The 22,273-nt window shown below is 49.7% G+C and overlaps 2 protein-coding genes across 2 annotated transcripts; both read right to left on the reverse strand.

Annotated features, from left to right (window-relative positions):
- Positions 1–443: 443 nt before the first annotated feature.
- On the reverse strand, positions 444–8,344 carry APOBEC2 (apolipoprotein B mRNA editing enzyme catalytic subunit 2; the record flags this gene model as incomplete). The annotated part of the gene is made up of 2 exons (XM_084256691.1): positions 444–987; positions 8,214–8,344. The coding sequence occupies 2 exons, from the start codon at positions 8,342–8,344 to the stop codon at positions 444–446; spliced, it is 675 nt and encodes a 224-aa protein (XP_084112817.1).
- Positions 8,345–17,476: 9,132 nt separating this feature from the next.
- TSPO2 (translocator protein 2) lies at positions 17,477–18,580 on the reverse strand (the record flags this gene model as incomplete). The annotated part of the gene is made up of 3 exons (XM_084227923.1): positions 17,477–17,677; positions 17,916–18,057; positions 18,408–18,580. 3 exons carry the CDS (start codon positions 18,578–18,580, stop codon positions 17,477–17,479), a joined length of 516 nt encoding a protein of 171 aa, XP_084084049.1.
- Positions 18,581–22,273: the final 3,693 nt, after the last annotated feature.

The raw sequence follows: 22,273 nt of genomic DNA on the forward strand, positions 1-22,273 counted from the left end.
GAGAAAATGGAACAATAAGATTACAAATGGAGATGGGACCGGGGCATCTAAAAAGTGTCTAGACCCAGACCCAAGAGGGCATGCTTAGGGGATTTCAATGTCTCCCCTGCTGCTGCTCAGAATCGGGCCCTTGTATCATCTTAATCTTACTGCAGAAAGTCATCCTGTCTCATGAAAGCTTTCAGATTCCTATCAACCTAAGTATCCCAAGTTATGGGGAAAGTTATTTTGATATAAAGGGGTAGGAGAGAAAAGCACTTAAGGAGAGAGATTTAGAGGAAAGAGCAAAGGAGATGGATCTTCTAAAATGTTTTTACAACCAACCACAGAGAAATGAAATCCTTTGAAAGGATTATCAAATATACATTACACCAGTCCCTCAGTCACCTACCCAAGTGGACAGTTTATAGAGAGATGCCGCTGGTACTCACATGAGGCTGAGCCTACTTCAGGATGTCTGCCAGCTTCTCCTCATAGTACAGGAAGTTCTCCTGAATGTCCTCCCAGGGCTGAAAGGTCTTGGATTCGCCCTCTTCTTGCTCCACAAAATTCTGCCAGATGTACTCGAAGTCCTGGGGCTTCATGATGCGCAGCCTGCAGCCAGCCTCCTTCAGCTTCTTCAGGGCCGTCTGGATCTCGGGCTCCTCCCACATGAAGAGTCGTCCCACCAGAATGAGCAGGCGCAGGTTCTTGGTCTTGCTCAGGGTTTTGATAATGCGGTCAGCGCAGGCTGCACAGGGGCTGGAGGACACGTACCAAGTGACATTGTACTGCAGGGCCGGGTCGAAGGTGGGCAGGATGGTGTTGAAGAAGGCTTCCTCGGCATGGGCAGTGGCATGCTCATCCTCTAGGTACCCGCGGGATGCCTGCACTTGGCCTCCCTTGCTCTGCACTTCGACCACGTAGCAGAGAAAGGTCTTGTTCCTCCCAGAACTGTACTCCACATTCCGGAACTGAAACTTAAAGTAGTTGACAGGCAGTCGCTCCCTGTGGGTCAAGGAAACAAAGTGGCAGGGTAGAAGTGAATTATGAGTTCTTGATTCTGAGACCGTCCTGGAGCAGGTAACTCCTACTAGGATCAGGGCCTCAGAGACGCCTTCATTCTTACTATTAAGACAGGACTTGACTACACTCTATCAGTGATAAAAAGACATGGAAGAATTCAAAAGGGTTTATCTCTTCCTCTGGAGGAGAGGACAGAATTTGGATTGAGGTTTGGGGACGGGTCACCACATTAATGGGAGTGTGGGGGGTGGGGGAGCCGCTGGCGAGTCAGGAGAGGTCTGCTGTGCCATGTGGGTAACTCCCTGGCCGCTGGGGATCGAACTCATGCCTTAGAGGTTGCAGATAGTTTCACAGTGCTGTGCTTAACCCCTTGCACCACCAAGGAGGCCCCCGGTAACCACATTAGGAATCATCTGCAAACACTGACTCCACCATCATGCCCAACACATAACAAACTCCTGCACTTCTAAATTAGTGAATCTTTAGCCTGGTATATGTTAGAATCACCTAAAGGATGTTACAAATATCAGTGCCTGGACTCCACACCAAACCAATTAAAGCCAAACAAGGGAGAGGAGGATAGAATATTTTTTAAAAACACTGCAGATGATTGTAGTGTGTGGCCAGGTTTGAAAAGCAGTGTTCAAACCATCATTTTACAAAGTAGCCTGTATAAAAAAATTTTCTCAGAACAGAGCAAGACAAAAATGTTGCAGAACATTTCATGCACTTATTTTTCCTTATAACTCATATATACATATATTGCATCTTGGGCATGGAATGACCTACAGGTTACAGTACCATCCATGCTCACCTAGTGACTACTTGTCAAGTCTTTCTCTTCGCTAAGGTGAAAGAGGGGTTGACACATGATAAGTGTTCAAGAACTTTTATCTGTGAGGATACCTTGGTATGATTTAGATTGTATAGAGCACTGAGTAATTTCCAAGTCATGAAAAACTTCACTTCTGCCCTCCACATGCTTATAATCTAGCAGCCAGATTCCAGCTGGAGAGAGAAGATGTAAATAAAAGAAGACTGCTAAAAGAATAGGCAAAGTTTAACCTTGATTCAGGAGACAATAGAGAATCAGCACAGGTTCTTGAGTAAAGAAAGACATAATGATAGTAGTGTCCACTGAAGAGTGGACGCTATTTAGGACACCAGCCTCAGTGATGAATATGTCCAGTGGCTTCAGGGAGAGATGGATGATTAGGAAATGAAAGCAGCAGGAAAAGGTCAGCCTTTTGGAAAAGTCTGGTACTAATAAAAAGGAGAGAGAAAGCGGGGGGTGGGGGTAGGGCTAGAGAGGGCACTGGAGGGGAAGATTGTTTTTCTGTGTACCTATGTGTTTTTATAAAATAGGATAGATTTGTGTTGGTTTTAAAGCCAAGGAGAATGAGGAGGCTTTAACAGGAGGGACCGAAAATGTCAAAAAGGAGAGGCGGGGTTGAGTACCAACTGGAGAGGCTAAATGCTTCCTGTTTTGTAAAAGTGCAATTTCTGTGGCTTCCCCAGAAGATATCCTTCGGCAGCCATGAACTCTGATGTTACTTCTCTCCATCCGTCTCTTTCCCCAGAGAGGTCACCCAACTCCCTGGGCTGCAGGGGAACCCCTGGTGTCCCGGGGCCTTGGCTTCTTAGGGATAAACATCAGGTAGGTGCCAAAGAGCTGAGTAAACTTGAGTTATTTCCCTATCGCACTCCATCGCCAAATATTCTCCACCCACCTTTCCATGTCCCTTGCTGTCAAGTTAAGTTTCCACTGTGGAGATGGAAGTGTTTGAGGACCCAACCCCAGGATCCTTTCAAGTTCTATACTTAGATCTCTAAGCTCCTCTGTCCTGGACATGTTTATTATTTACTTAACATTCTAGGAGAATGGAATGGCCTGTTGATTCCCCTCTCCTCTTTCAATCCCTACTGGGATTAGGTCTCCCTCATTAAACTCACCCCACCAGACCACTCCTGAACTTTATGGCCTTTTCACTTCCTGGAGCAGCTTTTTCTTTTCCAAGAGGCACAGAGCTTGCCTTCCTTGCCCGGCCCTTTTTTGTTCTTCAAGGCTTTTTGCCAGACCACTCCTTAATCCACGTCCCCCTCCTCCTCACCCACCCCTCGTCCAAATCTAATCCAGAGACACTTCTGTCATGGATGTGAATAGTCTTTCAAGTATTCACCATATTCATATTCTTGGAAGTATGCTTGCTGGCTTGAGGGTATCAGTTGTCTCTGTGGTCCCTCAGCTTTCCTTCTGGAACCTCTAAAAGTAGTTCTCCAACTTTGTCAAATGCAGCCCAGTGAGGGTATGAGTTAGGCCCAGCATGCAATTGCAAGTTGGCCTAAAACTGCTTCTCTGAGCCTCCCTTAAGCTCTGACAGTTATGCCTCCTCTTCTCCAGGCACCAGGAGATGACCCAGAGAAAACTTAACCCAAGGCAGAGGAAGAAAGTTTACTTCTATGTGTATTGGTTTCTAACTCCTCTGGCCAGCAACTACTCTGTCTATCAACAGGTCTTCAATGCTAGTGCCTCAGGAAGTGGGGAGGAAAGTCAAGAAAGATTTTGGCTTCCAGTGTTTCCTTTGGGTTTACTCAGAGACTGACTTTGCTTTATTTCTCAATGGGCTTCTTGGTCTTCTAGAAGGAGCATCAAGGTCAAATGAGGTTCTTTGGGACTCCCACAGACTGAAACAGCCGAGCCCTGGAGGGAGACCAGGTGGAAAGAGGTAGTAGAGGTCTGAATGTTCTTTGAGGGAGAGCCAGACAACATGGCCTTCTTGGATGGTAACGTCGAGTCAAGAAGTAAGTCAACACTGTATACCCATTAGTGGGAGTTTGGAAGTAGTGACACTAATTTCTTAGCTAATCACAAACATCTTTTTTTCTATGCATCATATGTCTGAGGACTATATTTACTTGTTTTATAGGCTTTCACTCCACTGCTAAAGTGGGAAGTGTGTGTGCATATGTTGGGGTGGTGGTCAGGAGAGAGATGCTGATGGCATTTTGCTTTACCCGGGCACTTCTCTGAGCACAGAAACCAACAGCATTCTTTCTGGTTCCTTCCCCAGTTTTAGCACCTCCTTAAGCACCATTTCCTCGTGCTTTATGGCCATTTTATAGGCCATTCACACTTCATCTGTGTAGACCCAGGCTTCTGGACAGGAAATGGAGACAGGAAATGGAGAATCCTAATATCTGGGGAAAATGGGGAAGATGACCTGCTTGATTGAGGGGAAGGGATGCGAGTAAATGTAATATATATAAATTTTTTTCTCCCTTCCCCTCACATTCATATTAGAAAACATTTGCATCTTCTCAGCATAAATCTACACAGTGAAAGGACGGTAGTAGAAGCTGGCCTGAGATTAAACGTTCACTCCAAAATAATCCAGTGAGTGGAAAATCTATTCAGAGGTAATTGAGTGCTGATGAGTGTCAGCTTTCCTCACCAGACCCTTCAGTGACCTGCTTGAAAGAGGCAGAATTGTGGGTTTCAGTTTCTTTTCCCCTTTTTAAGCCTCTTTCAAATTGGATGGTAAGGAGTGGGCATAGTGAGCAGGAGGAATATAGAGGAGCAGAGTTCTAACAGCCTGCCTTCCTAGAACAGGGAAGGGGTTTGATGTGTTGCTTGCTCCTGGTTGGCAATTCCCATGGGATTCATCCGAAGGCAAGCTCTGAGCTCACCCCTCAGAGTGGGCACCATCACATGGGCTTTGACCTTCCACCAACCCTCAGTGCAGCCAGGCAGGCTAGAGTCAGCACTATTTTCTATTCTTTATGGAATAAACCTTCCCACTCACTTCTGGCTCACCCTTGCTCCTCTGAACCCTGCCTCTTCTCTGTTTTCCTCACATGGCCAGGGTAAAGTTGCTGGTATCTAAGCCAGTGGTTCAAAGGAGGATCCCTGTCAGTGCCCTTTACCTCTTTCCATAGTAACAGCTTTGATTGCAGGCTCAGCTCATGCAAAAACACACAATGTAACTAACTAGAGCTAAATACTTGGCAGGGGGTCCTGTCTGGAAAGAGTCCCAGTCGCTCATCACTGGGATGGAGAGCTGGGGAGACCAGCATTTCGAGACCCCCACAGCTTCACTACAGCTTGCTAACTTCAGAGGCGGCCCTGTACCAGGGCAGTCCTCTTCCATAGCTCACACTTACTCATCTTGAACCATCCTGACCTCCTCCATAGGCCCTCCCACAATTAATTCCCTGTCCTGGTGCCTGGCAGAGAGCCTTGCACACAGCAGGTGCTCATTTATTAGCTTATTCATTCATTATTCAATACATATATATTGAGTACCTATTAGGGACCAGGTACTATTCTTTTTGCTACAGAGAGAGCAGTTAAAAGGCAAAGTCAATGTCCTCACAGAAGTTAGATAGTAGTGGGGGAAGTGGGCAGTAAAGAAATGACTTCTATTCAGTAATTATCTGTGGAAAATAAAAGGTTCATCTTGATGACTTTTTTTTAGATGCATTGTGGTGATTCAGAGTCAGATCGCCTGGGGGTGACGTCCTACTCCATCTACTAGCTTTGGGTTAACTATTTCCTCTGAGGGTTTCTCCTACTTTCCTCATCAGAAACAGGGAAGGTTGACAACTATCAACACTCAAGAAATTAAACTTAGTGTTGATGGGGGGTGCCTCCCCTGGCCCCTCAGAGCTCAGCCCTAAGTACAACAAAACCTCATCCCTCACTATTCTTCCTCTCATCTCAGAATATTCTTGTTCAGTGGCGTGTTGGTTTAACATCCAGTTTTCTGGAAGAAAGGAAAGCCCCTGATTCCTAGCGCTGATTTCTAGAAACACTCTTGGAATGGAGACTTCAAGAAACCAGCTTGAAGTCACTGAGAGTTGGGAAGAGAAGTGGACAATCAGCTCTCTGCCAATGTGATCTGACGTTAGCACCCTGTTATAGTTTCTTTCTAGCACTTTCCACTGTGTTTATTTTGGACTGTTCTTAGGTCTGTTGTTTTTTTTTTTTTTTAAACCTGAGTGCCCTATTCAAACCTGAATTCTGATAAGCAGGGCATCTCTCTTTACTACCTGGTACACCCTCCTCACCCTAGATTTATCCCCAAATCCACTTGTTCTTCAACTCGTTTGCAGTCCAGCTAAGGAGCAGGATGGGTTAATCCATTCTTGGTGGGAGTACAGGCTATCAGAGGAACTGCTTCCCCAATTCCTTTGACTCCATGGCATTTGGTGGGGTAGGGAGTGGGAAGGAAAGGAAAGTTGTTCCCTCATCCTGTCCCTGCACAGACACAGTCGCACCTCTGGGCTATTTTAAGCCTTCTATTTACCCTGAGGTGCCCAGGAGACAGATCTCCACAACTGTTATTTGTGGCCAGGAAACACTCAGGGCCCTAGTGCTCAGGGTGCCTAGAGGCTGCTCCACTGCACCTCTATTTCTGAACCTCACTACCTCACAGATGGAGAGAGTGGAGCTCTGTTTTGGAAGCCTGGGATCTGCAATGTGTAAGAAACCAGTGCACCCTTGTCCTGAGTCAGAAGACCTGCTACTTCCTGGTTCTGTGGTTCTGGACAAGTGTCTCATCTCCCAGACTATTTACCCTAGTTAGAGTGACAATGAGCAAGCTCCCTCCCTAGCATTGAGCTGAGGGTCGAACGCACTCACAGACATGAAGGGACGATCTGGTCATGAAGTCCCAGACAAATGTAAATTACATCAAGAGTTAACCCTTTAAAGGGACCCACCATCCTCAGACCCTACAGCAAGTTCAACTCAACTAAAACAGCCTAGCTGTGTTCTGGATCTGCTCTGCCCCTGTGCTGGGCAGATCACAACGTAGCAGGCAGAGTGGATATACCTCTATGTGTGACCTAGGACAGCAGGGACAAGCTTGCTGAGATGTTAGAAAAAGGATCTCCTTCTACAGATGGTCACTGGCATTGAAGTCTTTCCTGGCTGGGTGGCCCTGGGCTCTCTCTACGTCTACATTAATCTATATTAATCTCTGTCCCGTTGCTCCTTTAATTCCAGGATGAGGGTGACATTAGTTGGTTGGGCATGAATGAACACAATTTTTCTCTGAATTCTCACCTCAGCAACTCAGTTTCTCTTAGAAATCAGAAAATATCTGAGCTGGAAGGGACTTTGGGAATTAACTGGTGTAAGTTCCTCCTGTTACAGATGACAGATCTGAGGCCAGGACTGGAAAGTCACTTGCCAAGCTTAAAATAGCAAGTCCAAATTGCCATCGGGGCTCCTTCTGCTTCCCAGGGGCATCAGACCTCCATTCTTCCTGAAATTTCTCTTAGTGTGGCCTCTACTCTGCTTCTGGGCGTTGCTGGAGACTGCCATAAAGGAAACTTTGGGGTTAAGAGGAAATGTGCCCTCTCCATATTTCTTTCTTATTCTTCGCTTAAGAATTTAGCCAGTCCCTCCCTAAAGGAACAGAGAGGAAAAAGGAGGAAGACTATTTTTTTTCATTTCTGCACATGGCCTAATCTCTACGGGACAGAGGGACCCTGTACGTAGTCCCTCTCCAGAGCCTCTAGATGCTTCGCTGAGTCCTAGGTCCTTAAGCGGTGACTGTAGGAGCTTCTGTGTCCAGAGCCCTGGCCTGGCCTGCATTACCCACTCGGTCACTTCTCCGTTTCCCTGGGGGTGGATGTGTACTGTCCTTGGATAGACTCAGAAAAGACTCAACAAGAACAAATCTTTCACTCAGCCTTAGGAAAGGATGGATCTGTTTTCCCTGTCTTAGAATCTTCTACCCCAGAGAAAAACTCTAGAGAAGGAATGAGAGGCATCTAGATCGAAGAAAGGCCCACTCAGAAGCAGGGAGAGAAGACCAGGGAGAAAGTACTTTGCCCAGGTCTATATTTAAATATGCCTGTGTCAGCCTGGGTTCTTACCAAACGCCCCAAGACTGAACAATCTCTATAGAGAGGCAGGTGTCATCTCAATACCAGGAGGCCATAGGGGTGATTATATTCTCTAGGCCCTTGTCTCCCAGGAGCTCCTCCTTGCCGCCCCTTGATTATGGGTCCACCCCAAGAAACCAAGAGAGACTTGCTACTGTGTCCCCTGAGCTCCTACTGTGTATACGCACACTCTCAAGCCTGCAGGATTGTGGCTGACTGTAAACCCTATTATTACCTACCTAAGGACCCCCAGCCCACTCCCAGCCCCTATCCCCTTATAGGGGTGAGTCTCCCTGCCCACATTCGGCACTCACCCTGTGACGATCTCAAAGGGCGGCAGCTCAATCAGTTCCTTCAGCTTCTCAGGGTCCTCCAGGTTCTCCAGATCCTCTCCATTCTGGGAGGCAGGCTCAGCTGCTGCAGCAGCCTCTTCTTTCTGGGCCATGGAGGGACTGTGGCTCCGGAGTCACTGAGAGAGCCGAGAGGTGGCAGGTTGGGCCAGGGCCTGGCGGCAGAGTCCCAAACAGCTGTCAGCAGCTAAATCTGACTGGGGATGACCAGGCAGGCCAGGCTTAGTGTTCTCACCCCTGGGCCACAGGCTTTATAAGCAGAGACCTCCTGCCCTTCCCCCAGGTCTTCTCCCTCTATCTTTTTTTATTTGAGTGACAGCGAGTGCCAGGATGGGGGTGGGGGAATGGAAAATCTGGCCATTAGTATCCCCTATTTATCAGTAGGCAAAGACAGGAAGCTGGCAGGTGGGGACGCTTGGCCTGCTCTCCCTCCCCCCACCAGCTCACACATGTATTCACACGTATATTCCTATTCTCACCTCCTCCTCACATTATATGGGTCCCACCTAACTGTCCCATCTCCACTGGGGGGATTGTAGAAGGGACCTCAGTGGGGGCATCCTGAGATTTAGGGGGGAACCCAAAATCCTGAGATTTTGGGTCCAGGAATGGAGGGCCCTGAGGAGGGGGCATGAGAACTGCCAATTTGGAAGAAGCTGAATTGTGATTCAAAGGGAGTCACAAAGGGAATGCTGGTTTGCCTGTTACAGGCACATCATGGTGTGTCAAATAGACTGGAGCCTCCACCAGTAACAGTGCTGCTGTTTACTAAGCTCTGAGATTTGAAATTGGCCAGAGAGTGAGTTTAGTGGTTTATGTGTGAAATCCAACTTAATGCTCTCCACAGCCCTGGAAGGCAACGGGTATCACCCCGAAGTTACATATGGGGAAACTGAGACACACAGCAGGGTTAAGGGCCTTGCCTACAGCCATATAGCTCATAAGGGGCAGAGCCAGGATAAAAGTCCAGGACTTTAACTCCAGAGGCTAATCATTTCACCTCTATGCTGTGTACCCTCTCAGCCGGCTCTTTATTCACTTAACAAATATTAATTGAACATCTATTCTATGCCAGGTACTGGGAAAATGGCAAAGAACCACACAAATGAAAATTCTTACCCTCTCAGACTTGAGAGTGGGTGGTAAATGAGATAAATAATTTATGGGATCTATTTGGTGGCATTAAATGGTAAGGAGAAAATTCAGGGAAGGGGGACAGGCCTTTCAAGAGATGGGTTTAGGTTTTTATAGGGTGGCTTTGGAAGGAATTTGAAAAGGGGTCCATTGAGAAAAGAACTCAAGGCAGTGAGGAAATAATGGGCAACTAAGGAGAAAGTATGCCAAGGAGGTACAAAGGCCCTAAGGTGGGAGCATTCCTGGTGTGTTTGAGAAACAAGGACACCTGTGTGGCTGGATCTTCCTAGGAGATGAGGCCAGAGAAATAAACAAGGGTTAAGTAGGTTGGGGCTTGTGCCCTGTTAAAAAACCTTGACTTTTTGTCTAAATGAGATGGGATGCATGGCCTCTAAACTGATGAGACACACTGTCTGACTTACATTTTTATAGGATCAGCCAGGCTCCTTGGTTGAGCATGAGAGTCCAAAGGTGGGAAAAACCAATAGCAGAGGGGGCCAGTTATGAGCCTCTGGACACTGGAGAGGTAACTGGTGCCCCCAGAAAATTCTTGGAGCTGGAACAGCATTGCAAAATGACTGGATGATTGGGGCAATTCACATGGAGTTAATGGGGCCAGTGTTTTTGTGTTTGGAGCAGGGCAAACACTCTAGGACATTCTTAGGGCAATGGAAGGCTAGGGTCAGGGTGACCAGCAGGTTGAAAATGAGGAATTTAAGAACATCAGGGGAACTGGTCTCAACGCAGCGCCCAGTGAGTTTGGGTGGCAGAGATGAGCAGGTAGGGGACTCTGTCTGAGTGGAGAATTGGAATCAGGGACCTTTGAATCCAATTTTTTGGAGAGTGTGGGGGCTCTCTCCTCCAGAGAGTTCTGAGCAGTATGGTGCCCTTGCATTAAGCAGGATGCCCAAGCATTTTGGTTTGCTGGGGACAGTGATAGTTTCATACCTGTTGCCTGTGCATTACTTCTTATGCCCCCTCTCATTCCTAAAAGTACTCCAATGTAGACAATACATGATAAGGTCACCCTGTCTATTAGGCTTATAATAAAGGTGTTCTTACCCAGGCGTTATTTTTTTCAGGCATATTTTCAGGGCTGTAAAGTATAGAGTAATGGCAATAGTGTCTGTGTCCACAAAGAAAAGGCAGTGATAACTAAGAAGTAGCAAACACACATTATCATCACCACACAACCTTAACATGCAGAGTTTACTTTATTCTTTTATTTGACCAGTACCTATCGAGGTTTCCGATGTGCCAGGCACTGTAGCAACTGGCAATAACATAGATGAATCAGATGCTGCCTCACCCGCAGCTCCCAATCTTTGCAACATTGGGGCATTCCTCAGGCTCTCCAGCTTACAGTTTCCTCCTAAGTCCTCATGCAGACCTCACCTGGCCTGCATCATTGGCCTCAATTAGGGAACTGCTCACAAAGGTGAGGGGATGTGTGCAAGGCCACAAGAGGCTTTGAGTCCAGGCCTGCTGAGCCTAAGTTCTTATTTGCAGGACTGTGCCCAGCGAGCTCTGGTGAGCACACTTCGAGAGCATGGTCCATGTGTGCCTTCTCCCTCTGCCAGTGCAGCTACAGTGCTGTGCTGGAGTCAGCAGAGGAAGAACGAAATATGTCCAGGGAGGAAAGCTAGAAGGAGGGGTCTTTTAGTTCCCCTGGGGTCTCTTCTCACGGATGGGTTCTTATGTTTTGGATGGCCTGTATGACCCTAGATTGCAAGGGGAAAAAAGGCCATGTTCACGACTCCATCTCAGTCCTTGATTTGTAATGTGATCTTGGTCAAATCACTCAACATCTCTGGGTCTCAGGGCTCCTGCCAATAACACAGGCTGAGCGAATGTTCTCTGTTCTAGGATGGTCAAAGGGATGAAAATGAGGAAACAGGGCTGGCTCCTAAGACCTCCAGGGCAGAGACAACAGTGTGACTGCAAGTAGTGTAGGGAGATGGTGCAGCCTGGTCCCCTCTGAAGAGATGACCCTTTGCTCCCACCATACCCACATGCAGTGTTTCCTCTGTCTCTTGGGAGAGTGCCCTGGACCCTCCCCTGGACTGACGACTGATAGCTTCCTTCTCCATCCACTGCTCCTTTACAATCCCCCACCCCCACCTGTCATCCCCAAAGGCCCTCAGACTTGCTGTGGCTATTTATGGCACCTCCTAGGGGCCTGCATTCCTGACTGGTCCATGTTTCTCCTTTCCAAGTCAGACCAGTTTCCCCTGCCGGCCCCAGATTACTGCAGCTAATCTGGGGGATCAGGTGCCAGCAGTCTGCCTCCTCCCCCTGCCACTATACTCTTTTTAGGGGAGGCATTCCCAGCCCTCCCTCCTCTTCCTTCCCCTCTCTCCACCTCCAACATTGCTGGGTTAAGTTTCTATCAATACAACCAGCAGAGGAGGAAACTGTGAGGTAAGGCATCTAGCTCAAGGTCACGACAGCAAACAGTGGGCTGCTGGGATTTGAACCCAGGGCTATCAGCCTCCAAGTTCCCTGCCTCTCCCACTGTGTTAGCTACCTGGAAATCAGTAGAGCTGACGCCCACACAGCCCTTATTGGAGGCCTGATACCGCTCTGAGCAGGTCTCATAAACTAACTCACTCTCCATAGGGAAGTTGGGATAGGTCCTATTATTATCCTCATTTTCTCAGCTCTGAGCTGAGAAAATTGAGACCAGAGAGGTTGAGAGACGTGTCCAAGGTCATACAACTAGTGAGAGCAGAGCTACATGCTTCCAGAGTCATGCTCTTAAGTCTTGTGCCATCCAGTCCTACTGTGGGCAGGAACCCTGAGGCCAGGCTCTGAGGTATAAAAGCAAGAAGGAGGCTGGGGGCAGAAGTCCTTGCAGAGATTGGGCTCTGAAAACAATGGGTATATTGAGGGAGTGTGTAGGGGGTCTAGGGGGTGTAGGGATAAAGATATTGGACAGCTGGTGAGTGGGGATGAAAACCAAAGGGGAACTCTCCCAGTTTGTCTCTGCAGGAGGCCCCAGCCCTTTTCTGTGTGGGTGGCTTTGGCGGGGTTAGGCCCAGGATAAACTGCAGCCTTTCTCTCCTTGTCCCATTTCCCATGGTCATTTCAGAAAACATCAGAGGTTCTAGGAGGGGACAGGGTCAGGCATAGCTGTTCCTTGGGTCTTGGCCAGATGCTGAGCTGCCCTCACTGAGTAGAGAGGCCAGGAGGGGGCTGGTGGAAAATAGAACCTCATCAGGGGAAGGTTTAAATTCTCACTCTATGAAAGAAGACACCTCGGGAGAATGTTGATGGAGTAGGTGCTTTATGTGCAGTGACAGGTGGGACCCCAACAGCGCGTTGCCCCAGAGACCCAGCCTGGGCGTGCCCGCCCCCTTGGTCACTACCGAAACGAGGTACACAAACACCGGCCACGGGCAGTGGACACCCCCAGACAGCAGGAGACTGCCAGCTCCGGCAACCGCTCTGTTGACATAAACACGGGGTGTCTAGGGCCTTGACCAGGAGGCCAAGGGTCTCCCAGAGTCTGAGGCCAGGATTGGACTAGCGTCACAGGGCAGGTCAGGGTTTCCCGTCTCCCCCAGGGTAGGGCATGACGCTCGGCTGCCCCTGCAGGACACCCTGCCCTGGGGAAAAAATGGTGACACTGGGACTTTAGTCCTGGTCGGTCACCGAGGCCCTCCATTCCAGAGGCCACTCCCGGCACCGCCCAGCTCAGCTCCAAGGCTGGCACTTTGAGTCTTTGAGGAAAGCGATCTGATAAGAAACACGCACATTAAGGTGACTAATAGAGTTCCTCTTTAGAGGGGCATTTGCAGGGCCAAAGAAACTACTGGAAGAAAGTGATAAACGTCATCAACTTTTGAGGGGAGGACTTCAGCTCTCAGAATGAGGACTGTGCTGGAGTCTGTGCAGGTAGAGGGTTTGGGGGATGGGGCTTTTCCCTGGGCACATAATTTTTGTCTGGGTGTGAAGATACAGGTGTTGGAGGGCTGAACAGAGGCTGACTGGGCAGCATTGAGGTTCCTGCTGTGACAGAGGCTTCTCCTGAGGGCACTCTGGAGAGGGGACCTCAGTGGGTGAAGGGTCCTGGAAAGCTGGGCATGGGAGGGACCTTAGACTCCACTTGGGGATAAAAACGAAACCTCCCAGATCTGAGGGAGTCCCGACCAACAGCCAGGCTTTGCTTGAACTGGGTAACTTATGCTCCACTACTGATGATCTGTGATAAATCTTTATAACAAACAGGTCTTGTGCTTTCTTTTCAAATACTACAAGAGTGTCCTCCCTGGTGGCGCAAGGGGTTGGGGTGCAGCCTGTGAAGCTGTCCGCAGCCTCTGCAGCGCAAATGCGATCCCCAGCCGGCTGGGGAGCAACACACATGACACAGCAGACCTCTCCTGCCTCGCCTGCTGCTCCCCTCAGCAGTTTATTTCAGTCGGTCTGTCTGTTCTGTTCCCCACTCTGTCTCTGGTGGATCCTTTCACCCCCGCCTCTCTGGCCTGTACCCAAGCTCTTGTATGCATACATAAATAAATCTTAAAAAAAAAAAAAACTATAAGAAAGGGGAACTTTGGGAAGACTCCGAAACTGGGCTTGGGTTGCAGGGGAACCCCAGGAGATAAAACAGATGGTAGCACCACCAAGGAAGAAATACTTTGGAGCCCTGGCCAGGCTGTGACAACACTCAGGGGGTCTCACACCCCCATGATGACATCACCTCTACCTGCCCATAGGTAGGGGTGCCAAAAAATACACAGAGATAATGCTCCCCTCCCTGACCAGCTGATGAGTGTCCACTGGACACATACCTACCAGTCTGCCATCTCCCCTGCCCAGTGTGTCTCTATTCTGCAGACACTGGCAAAGGGAGGAAGAAGAAAGGCTTCAGGGGAGAGGTGGGGACACAGCAACATGAGACAAACCACCTCCTGGGCTTATCATTTCACCTGGTGCCACGCCCTACCTCTCCAGCACTGAGTGGGATATCTGCATGACCCCAGAAGAGCTCTCCCCCACCCACCAAGTGAATCATACCCCAACACCATGTGCCCACACAGAGCAAATGGAAAAACACTGCCCAAGGCCAGGAGCTCACACACACACAATTTGGATGGTGGAATCCCGGGATACAACTGGCAAAGACAGGAGGCAGCTCCAACTCTGGTTAGGCACAACCCTAGGTAACAAGAGCAGAGGGGCCCAGGCAGATTGGGGCATAGGGAAGAGGAAGGGCAAGAGATTATAGAGGTTGGGACATGGGGATACGTTCCTCCTGCTCAGGAAACAAGGAGCGGATGATGAGGGGGATTTTAAGGACAACTTTGGGGTCAGAGAGTGAGAGTTTGGGCGTGGGATACTGCCCTTTTTGGCTGCCTCTTTCTGTCCAAAGTCAGGACAAACTCATGCCCTTTACTTTGACTCATGCCCTATCAGGCAGTCACGCTAGTGCAAGGGGTTGGGACACTGCCCAAACCAGGCGTCCTTCTAGGGCCAAGTGACCAAAACCAGAGGCATCCAGAGCCTGGGTTCGAGGCATCTGTGGCCCAGGGGAGGTTGAGATCACACAGTAGTCTTGGTGCATCTTCTCACAAGGTCAGTTTAACTTCTACCCTGAGCTGGTAACAGTAAAAGTGGCAGCACCTATTTATACCGCCTGCATGAGATGATGATAACAATAACGACCAATCCTTCTGGGCGTTGGCTTGTCTAAGGTCACCCGGCGACAGTGGAGTCAGGATAAGAGCCCAGGCAGGGTGCTTCCTGAGTCCATCCTCACTCAGCCAGTATTTGTAGATTAAGTTTAGATATTTAAAATGGTTTAAAAAAATGGAGTTATAAAAGCACTTGTTAAAAATTTGATTGAAACGAAGACAAAATCCACGTGAATGCGTGGGACAAAGAGTCGGTCATTCTGTGTGTGTGGAGTAGCGAGCCCCATCACAGACCCGAGAGGACGTCACTCACTGTCCTGGCTCTTCGGAAGTTTGGGAAGTACTTCCCGAGTACTGGAGCAGAGGGGGGTCTCCAATTGTAGGGTGAATCAGAACCATGTGTTCTTATTAAACAGGTGACCTCTTGAGGCCCTCTCCTAGAATGGCTAACATTTATTGAGCACTTCCTGCCTGCCAGACAGCTGTTAACTCATTATCTCATTGACTCTTCCCAAGGATTCTATGAGGTTCCCATTTTATGGGTGAGGAAAAAAAAAAGCTCAGACAGCAATGCACATTGTACTGGTTTATTAGTTAATGAATGAGAGTCAGTGCCAAGCCCCAATTGGTTGGTTTCTGGGACCAGATTGCAAACCACTGCATCCACGGTCCTCACTCCCCACGACTATCTGATTTTGTGAGTCTGGAGTACGGTGGGGTCTAAGACTGCAACATGTGTCCCAGGAGGTCACTGGGCACACTTTGAGAACTGCCTGCCTGCTGCTCTTGATCTGGATGCACATGAGAACCCCTTCAGAAGTTTCCAGAACTATTAATGCCATTGATCCAGACTGGAGGAAGGTGCTGGTCAGTATTCTTTTTTAATGGAGCAATTTGTTAATTTATTCACTGAATGAGTGAATGAATCAAACAAACAAAGACATATGCACACTCTGCCCTGCCCTGCCCTGCATTGGAGCTGGAGACACAAAGGTGGATGGGGCTTAGCATGCTTCCAGGTGCAGGTGACCTACGAGCCTGGGCTGGTGGTAGGACGTGCTAGTGAGGAGGCAGGATACAGATTCCCTCTCTCTTGCTCTTACTCGGAGAGCTTAAATGATGGTGTCCTGCTGGCTTCTTCCACCCTGAAGCCCTTGGCCCCCACCTGAGAGGGTAGAGTTGGTTCCAACCCTAGAACTCAGCTCCTAGGACCACAAGCTTTCAAAACAAAAGGAGCGTCCAAGAGGAGATGCCAACAGAAACTTTTAAATTTTAGCAAGAAGCTGGTAAAAGTGCCGGGATCCGTTAAATCTAAATCTGGCCCAAAGTTCTGATTCATAAGTCTTGGGTGATATCTGAGGAATACACATTTACAAACAAGCTCCCCAGTGGTGCTGGTGCATGCTCAGAGGGAGTTTTGGGGGGCACTGTGAGGAGGACATGGGGTCTTAGAGACTGCCGTCCAGACCCGCCCCCCCACCCCGTCACTCCATCGTGTGGCAGGTGGAGACCCCTTCTCAGGGTGCTGGCCTTCCTCCCTGCCTTGTCAGGACCGGAGGAGGGGGCCCCAGAGGCAGCCACTCCTTGCTGCCCTTAAGTCAAGGAAAAAAATAAAAGGAAGAGATGACAGTAAAACAGCCAGGAGAAGGTTTAGAAAAAGAGAAGTTTGGACAAGGGACTCCTATAATAATAACTAATTGATGTAAAAAACTAATAGTATAAAAGCATGTGAAAGTGAAAATAAAAAATAATCTATAATTTTACTTATCAGAGAGAACCATATGAGGTCTTGTTGTGTCCTATATCTGATTATATATTATAATACAGTTTCTGCCATAGCTAACATAATATAGTATTTAAACAGATGCAATTACAGTCTTGTTATCGTCCTATGTATGTCAAGTATGATACATAGTATATGATCTGTCACACATATATAATATAAAATTAATAATGGACACTGTAAGCTTGTCATGTTTAATTAACATCCCTTTTTACTTTATCTACTTTTCTGTAATTTTTCAAAAAAATTTGTTCATCAGGTCCTTAAAAATCCGAGTCCTTTATTTTGGGAGTGTGTGTGACCCTTTCCACACACTCATTCAGGTGAGTGTGTCACAAGCGTGCACGGATACTTCTTCTCCCGCTCAGCAGCCCTAGAGAGCCCTTAAACATGGCAGGAGGATTTTATTATTTTATATTACTGCAAAATGTTTATTAATACAAAATTCATTAATTCACATTAAGTGTAAAGGAAAATTCCTCCCTTGTTCCTATTTCTCTGAATTCTAATGAAAGTGGGCACCACATAGGTGTGAGTCACCCTCAGGGATGCGTCCATCCCTGGTCTACCTCCTCATCCCTTCTCCCTACCCTTCTCAAAGCCCCACAGCCCTACCTGTTCTCTCTCACACCCCTACCCTGGCCACCCTCCCTCCCCTCCCATGCCCTGGTGCCTCAGTTGCTCTTCTGCCCTGTAGGCTGAACTTGGTGCTCTGGACAAAGGCTGTCCCTCCACAGGTGGTAGGCGATCGAGGCGGTCACGGTGAGCCAGGCCAGGTAGGGCAGCAGGAGCAGGGCAGCCAGCTTGTTGATGGGGTGCCAGATCAGGGCCAAACTCACCACCAGCCCGTAGAGCAGCAACAGGTGCAGCAGGGCCTGGGCAGGGGGCAGGTGGGTCAGGCAAGCTGACCTGAGAGTGGCCCTTGACCTTTCTGCAGCACCCTGGGCCCAGTGAGCCAAGTTCCCAGGCTCTGCACGCACCACTGGGCTCAGAGATGTAGCTCACCCGCTACCTGCCTGCACCTGATCCATCTGCTGTGCTATCTGATTCTGCGGGCCTGGGGGCCTCCCTCTCCCCTCTGCTACCTCCGCTGCCAAGTGCTGTGTGCCTTACCAGGCCAGGGGTGTGGGCTGCGAAAAAGAGAATCATCACAGTCCAGCTGATGGTGAGCTGCACAGCATAGAGGCCGAGAGGCAGGGCCAGGGGCCTCCCAAAGCCCCCTCCCAGGTCCTTCCACACCAGGTAGGAGGCATAGCTGCGGAGAGATGGTTCAGAACAGTGAAAGGGATGGTGTTTTATGCCAAGTGGAGGCGGCCTCTGGCATAAGGACTCTTGGTTATGAAGAGGGAACCCTGTGGGCAGAAAGGAGGGCAAATAGGTCTAGGCTTGAAGGCCAGGGGGTGGGGTGGGAGGTGCTGGGCATGGTGAGGTAGTGGAGCAGTTGGGGGACTTGGAGAGGGGTGGAAGAAGAGGGCCGGCTGTGACCTCCAGGCACAGAGGGACTACCATGAAAGGCAAGATGGGGCGCTTTCCCTTTGGAGGTCAGCATCTGCAGAAGTTGCCACTCCAGTAGGGACCAGGGTGACTTGAGAAACAGGTGCTCACCCCATGACAGAGTAGATGGTGGCCCACACTAGCAACAAGACTTTGTGGAGCGGGCACCAGGGCAGCTTCCTTGGTTCATCACACCAGCCAGACATCCGATGGCCAGCGAGCAGCCAGACCAGGATGGGTCCCAGGTGGGGAAAGGCTACAAAGATGGCTCCTTGAGGCCACATTCTTCTCAAGGAGGCAGACTCTGGGAAAGCAGAGACATGTGAAAGGTGAACCTTCCTCGTGGCTCTGCCCCCATGTCTCTTCAACATCTCCGCCACCTGTTACCTGTTACCTGGCATGAGCCCCTCCTTAGTCTAGTCGTTGAGGCCAGACACCCCCCCACCAGGCCAGCATCTGTCCACTCCTGTATGCCTTGCATTGTTTTGCCCCTTTTCTGGCTTCCATGGACTTATTTACTGCTTTTTGGTGCTGGAAGGACACTGGCCAGCTTTGATAATTGCTTCTCAGTGGAAGGTTCCCTTCCCCCAGTATGTCTCTGGCTCCTGGAGATCAGGTCCAAGTGTGACTGTCTTTCTGCCTCCCGTGGCGGGTGGCACGTGGCTAGGTACATAGCAGGCCCTTGACGAGGAAGTGTCTTCCACTGAACTCAACCAACTGGCCATAACTAACTTGGCAGAACTACTTTCCACAGGCAGGAGATCCCTGGGGGTCATTTCTAGTCAAGAGCAGGCCATCTTCTCATCCTGGGTTATCTCACTAAGCCAGACCGGCAAATTCAAGGGCCCCACCCACATGGAGCTCCTGCCAAATTCAGTCAACCAAGTGACTGGCTAAAGGGGTTCCTTTACCTAAATCTTTTTTTTTTTTAAAGATTTATCTATCCATGCATACAAGAGCTTGGGTACAGGCCAGAGGTGCAGGGGGTGAGTGGATCCACCAGAGACAGAGCGGGGAACAGAACAGGCAGACTGAAATACACTGCTGAGGGGAGCAGCGGGTGAGTCAGGAGAGGTCTGCTGCATCATGTGGGTTGCTCCCTGGCCGGCTGGGGATCTAACTCATGCTGCAGAGGCTGCGGATTGCTTCATAGCGTGATGCTTAACCCCTTGCGTCACCAGGGAGGCCCTCAGAGACTGGGGGAGGTCCTCCCTATATTACTTGGCTTCTGGCAGCACCCAGTTTTCTCAAAAAAATGACTGGTCTTTGCTTAAAAAGGGAACATGCTCATTTGCATGTTGCTCTACATGTCATTTGCATGTGGGATGATGTGCAGACCCTCCTCCAAGCAAGACCTTCACCCACTGTCATTCTTTCCACTCGCACATAATATCTCAGCCTCCTCCCCACAATTGACAGGACTGAATGGGAAAGTGGGGGCTATTCTCAGTGTCCTGGAATGACCCCCAGCTCCATCTTTCCTGTCAAGGTTCTGAAGGCTCCTGGGACAGTGCTGACCAGCCTGCCCGCTGCACATCTTTCCACTCAGCTTTCTTTGCCCCCTCTCTGCACATTTATTCATCTTCTGCCTTCCTTTCCAGTCTTGGTCTCTTTGTTTTCTATTTTTTTTTTTAATCAATCTTGGAGATTCCGTCTTCCCTCCCGACCCTGTCCTCCTTTTTCCTGTTCCCAACCATGCCAGCGCCTCCCCTCCCGGCCTGTGTGCCTCTTACCTCAGGCAGCACACCTCCTGGGCTGGGTGCTGAAGAGCTACGATGGGCGGAAGGCAGCGGAGGGTGGGGTACGGGAGAAGGGTGGAGCAGGGCTGGCCTGCCTTTCTCCAATGACATGGCTGGTGACATTGGCTGGGGAGTCTAGGTTGCTGCCTGCATGGTCCCAAAGGACTCCTCTCAGCGGGGTCCCCCTAGTCTGCCAGACATGGCCTCTGGGGCGGGGGAGGGGAACCCTTGATGGAGGTTGAGACTTCAGCACTGTGAGGCCCAGACCTCCTGAAACAGTTCAGGCCCAGGTTACACAGCTACTGATGTCTGTGGCCTATGCACCCATGAATCAGCTTGGTTTTCCAGGGGTGGTGGGACCCTCAGGCTTTCTCAGCACTTTCCTGTAACTGGGATGTCCCTAAGTGAGGCTGGCAGAGCTTTGGGAATGAGTTCTTGATTCATGAGCACAGCCCCTGGTAATAGCCTGCTGCTTGGCAGGGCCCTTCCTGGTTTGGAACTTGAGCTAGACGGATCTTGCACAAACCCCTAGAACTTGGTGAACCAGAGGAGAAAGCCGCCTTCTGCATGACTCATACAGAGCTTTATCCAGTAAAGACTGATATTGCCCCCCTTTGTTTCCTCTTAGTTGCAAGCGCACCTTCCTTGACACAAGGTCTCTTTTCCAGGCTGGCTGCTTTCCACCCGCTCCTTTGCCACATCTCTCTACTTTGGGGATCTGGGATCTCCCAGGGTGTTTACCCTTCACCCCAGGAAAACAGCAGAGGGAATGGGGTTGCATCAGGGGCAAGAGGCTAGAGAATCATTAACTGAGATGGAAGCAGTGACAGCTACTTATTTTCTGTGGGAGATGATATCTAGGGTGCTGAGGGTGTTCGTTGACTGTGGCTCCTCAGCTGCCGGAGGAAAGACCGTGGGGACAATAGCTCTCACCATCGAAATGTGTTGCATTTAGAGAATAATGATGATGATGGTCCCTCACAAGGTATTAGCGTCTATATTTGAAAACAAGAAGAGGGACACGTAGAGGGGTTGAGTCGCTTGCCTAAGATTACAGAACTGACAGGGAGGTCACCTGGGTTTGGGGGTGGCAGTCTGGATCCAAAATCCATTTCACTCAAGTGACACTCATTCATTCAATGAATTTTTATTGAGCACCTGCTCTGTATCAGACTGTACCAGGAGCTGAGGATACAACAGCAAAATAGCCTGAACAATGGACCCCTCTGGATAGGGAACTTCCACCTTTCCTAGGGAGAGTTTCTAACGGACTCACACTGGCAAATAGCCCTGAAGTTCAGTTCTCTCCCAAGGGGCGGCTCTCCCTGCCAGCTGGGTGTGGGCGGTGGAAAGAGTACCAGGTAGGGAGCAGATATGGGTGCACCAGCAACTTGTGAGACCTTAACCCTCTCAGAGCCTTCCTTCTGTCATCTGGGGGGGGGAGGGGTTGGCGGGGAGGGGGTAGGGACAGGAAGTTCCCTGGACCTGCTGCATTGGCATTCCCTGGGGTTTCCTAGAGATGCCCCACCCCAAACAGAGGGAATCAGAACCCCCATTTTAACAGACCTCTCAGGGGATATGTGTGCACATTATAGTTTCAGAAGCTCTGGTTATGGCCTTTTTACCTTCTGCTATTTCAACAGCCTGTGGCTGGGGACAGCTGCTCACCGGCAGAGGGCACTGCAGGGAGAGGGTCCCCTGTACTCACGGGGCTGCACCTGTGCTCAGGTTGCCGCTCTGACCACTCCCTTCCAGACCTAGACTGATAGGTCCATTGACTTGTGGGACCCTAGGCTACTCCCTGGCTGGACTTTGCCAACAGACAGGGACAGATTCTTTCATTCTTGTCTGGGGTGGCTGGGAGGCAGGACTCTGCTGGGAAGTGCCAGGCCACTCCTGCCTGGATTCCCCACCCACCTGCACTCCTCGGACTGACTTCTGTTTCTCGGAGAAGGAACTACTGTCCTGAATGAAAGCAGCCTCTGGGAGCACCGAGAGAGTAAGGTGAGCACCCCTTGGAGCAACTAGGGGTGGGTGGGCAGTGCAGAGGGCCTTCCATGGGGTTCAGGGCAGGAGCCAAATCAGCTGGGTCTGTCCTGCCCAAGTGTGGAGATCCTCTGCAGGAGGAAGAGAAGAGAAAAACAGCTCTGGAGAGGGCCACTGCCCAGAGGGCAGAGGACCAGTGGGTGGTTCTGTGCACTGCGGAAATGGAGAGTATGCCGAGCGTACCTGTCCCTG

This window comes from Talpa europaea (genome assembly GCF_964194135.1).
Source record: "Talpa europaea genome assembly, chromosome: 2".
Classification (NCBI taxonomy): Eukaryota; Metazoa; Chordata; class Mammalia; order Eulipotyphla; family Talpidae; genus Talpa; species Talpa europaea.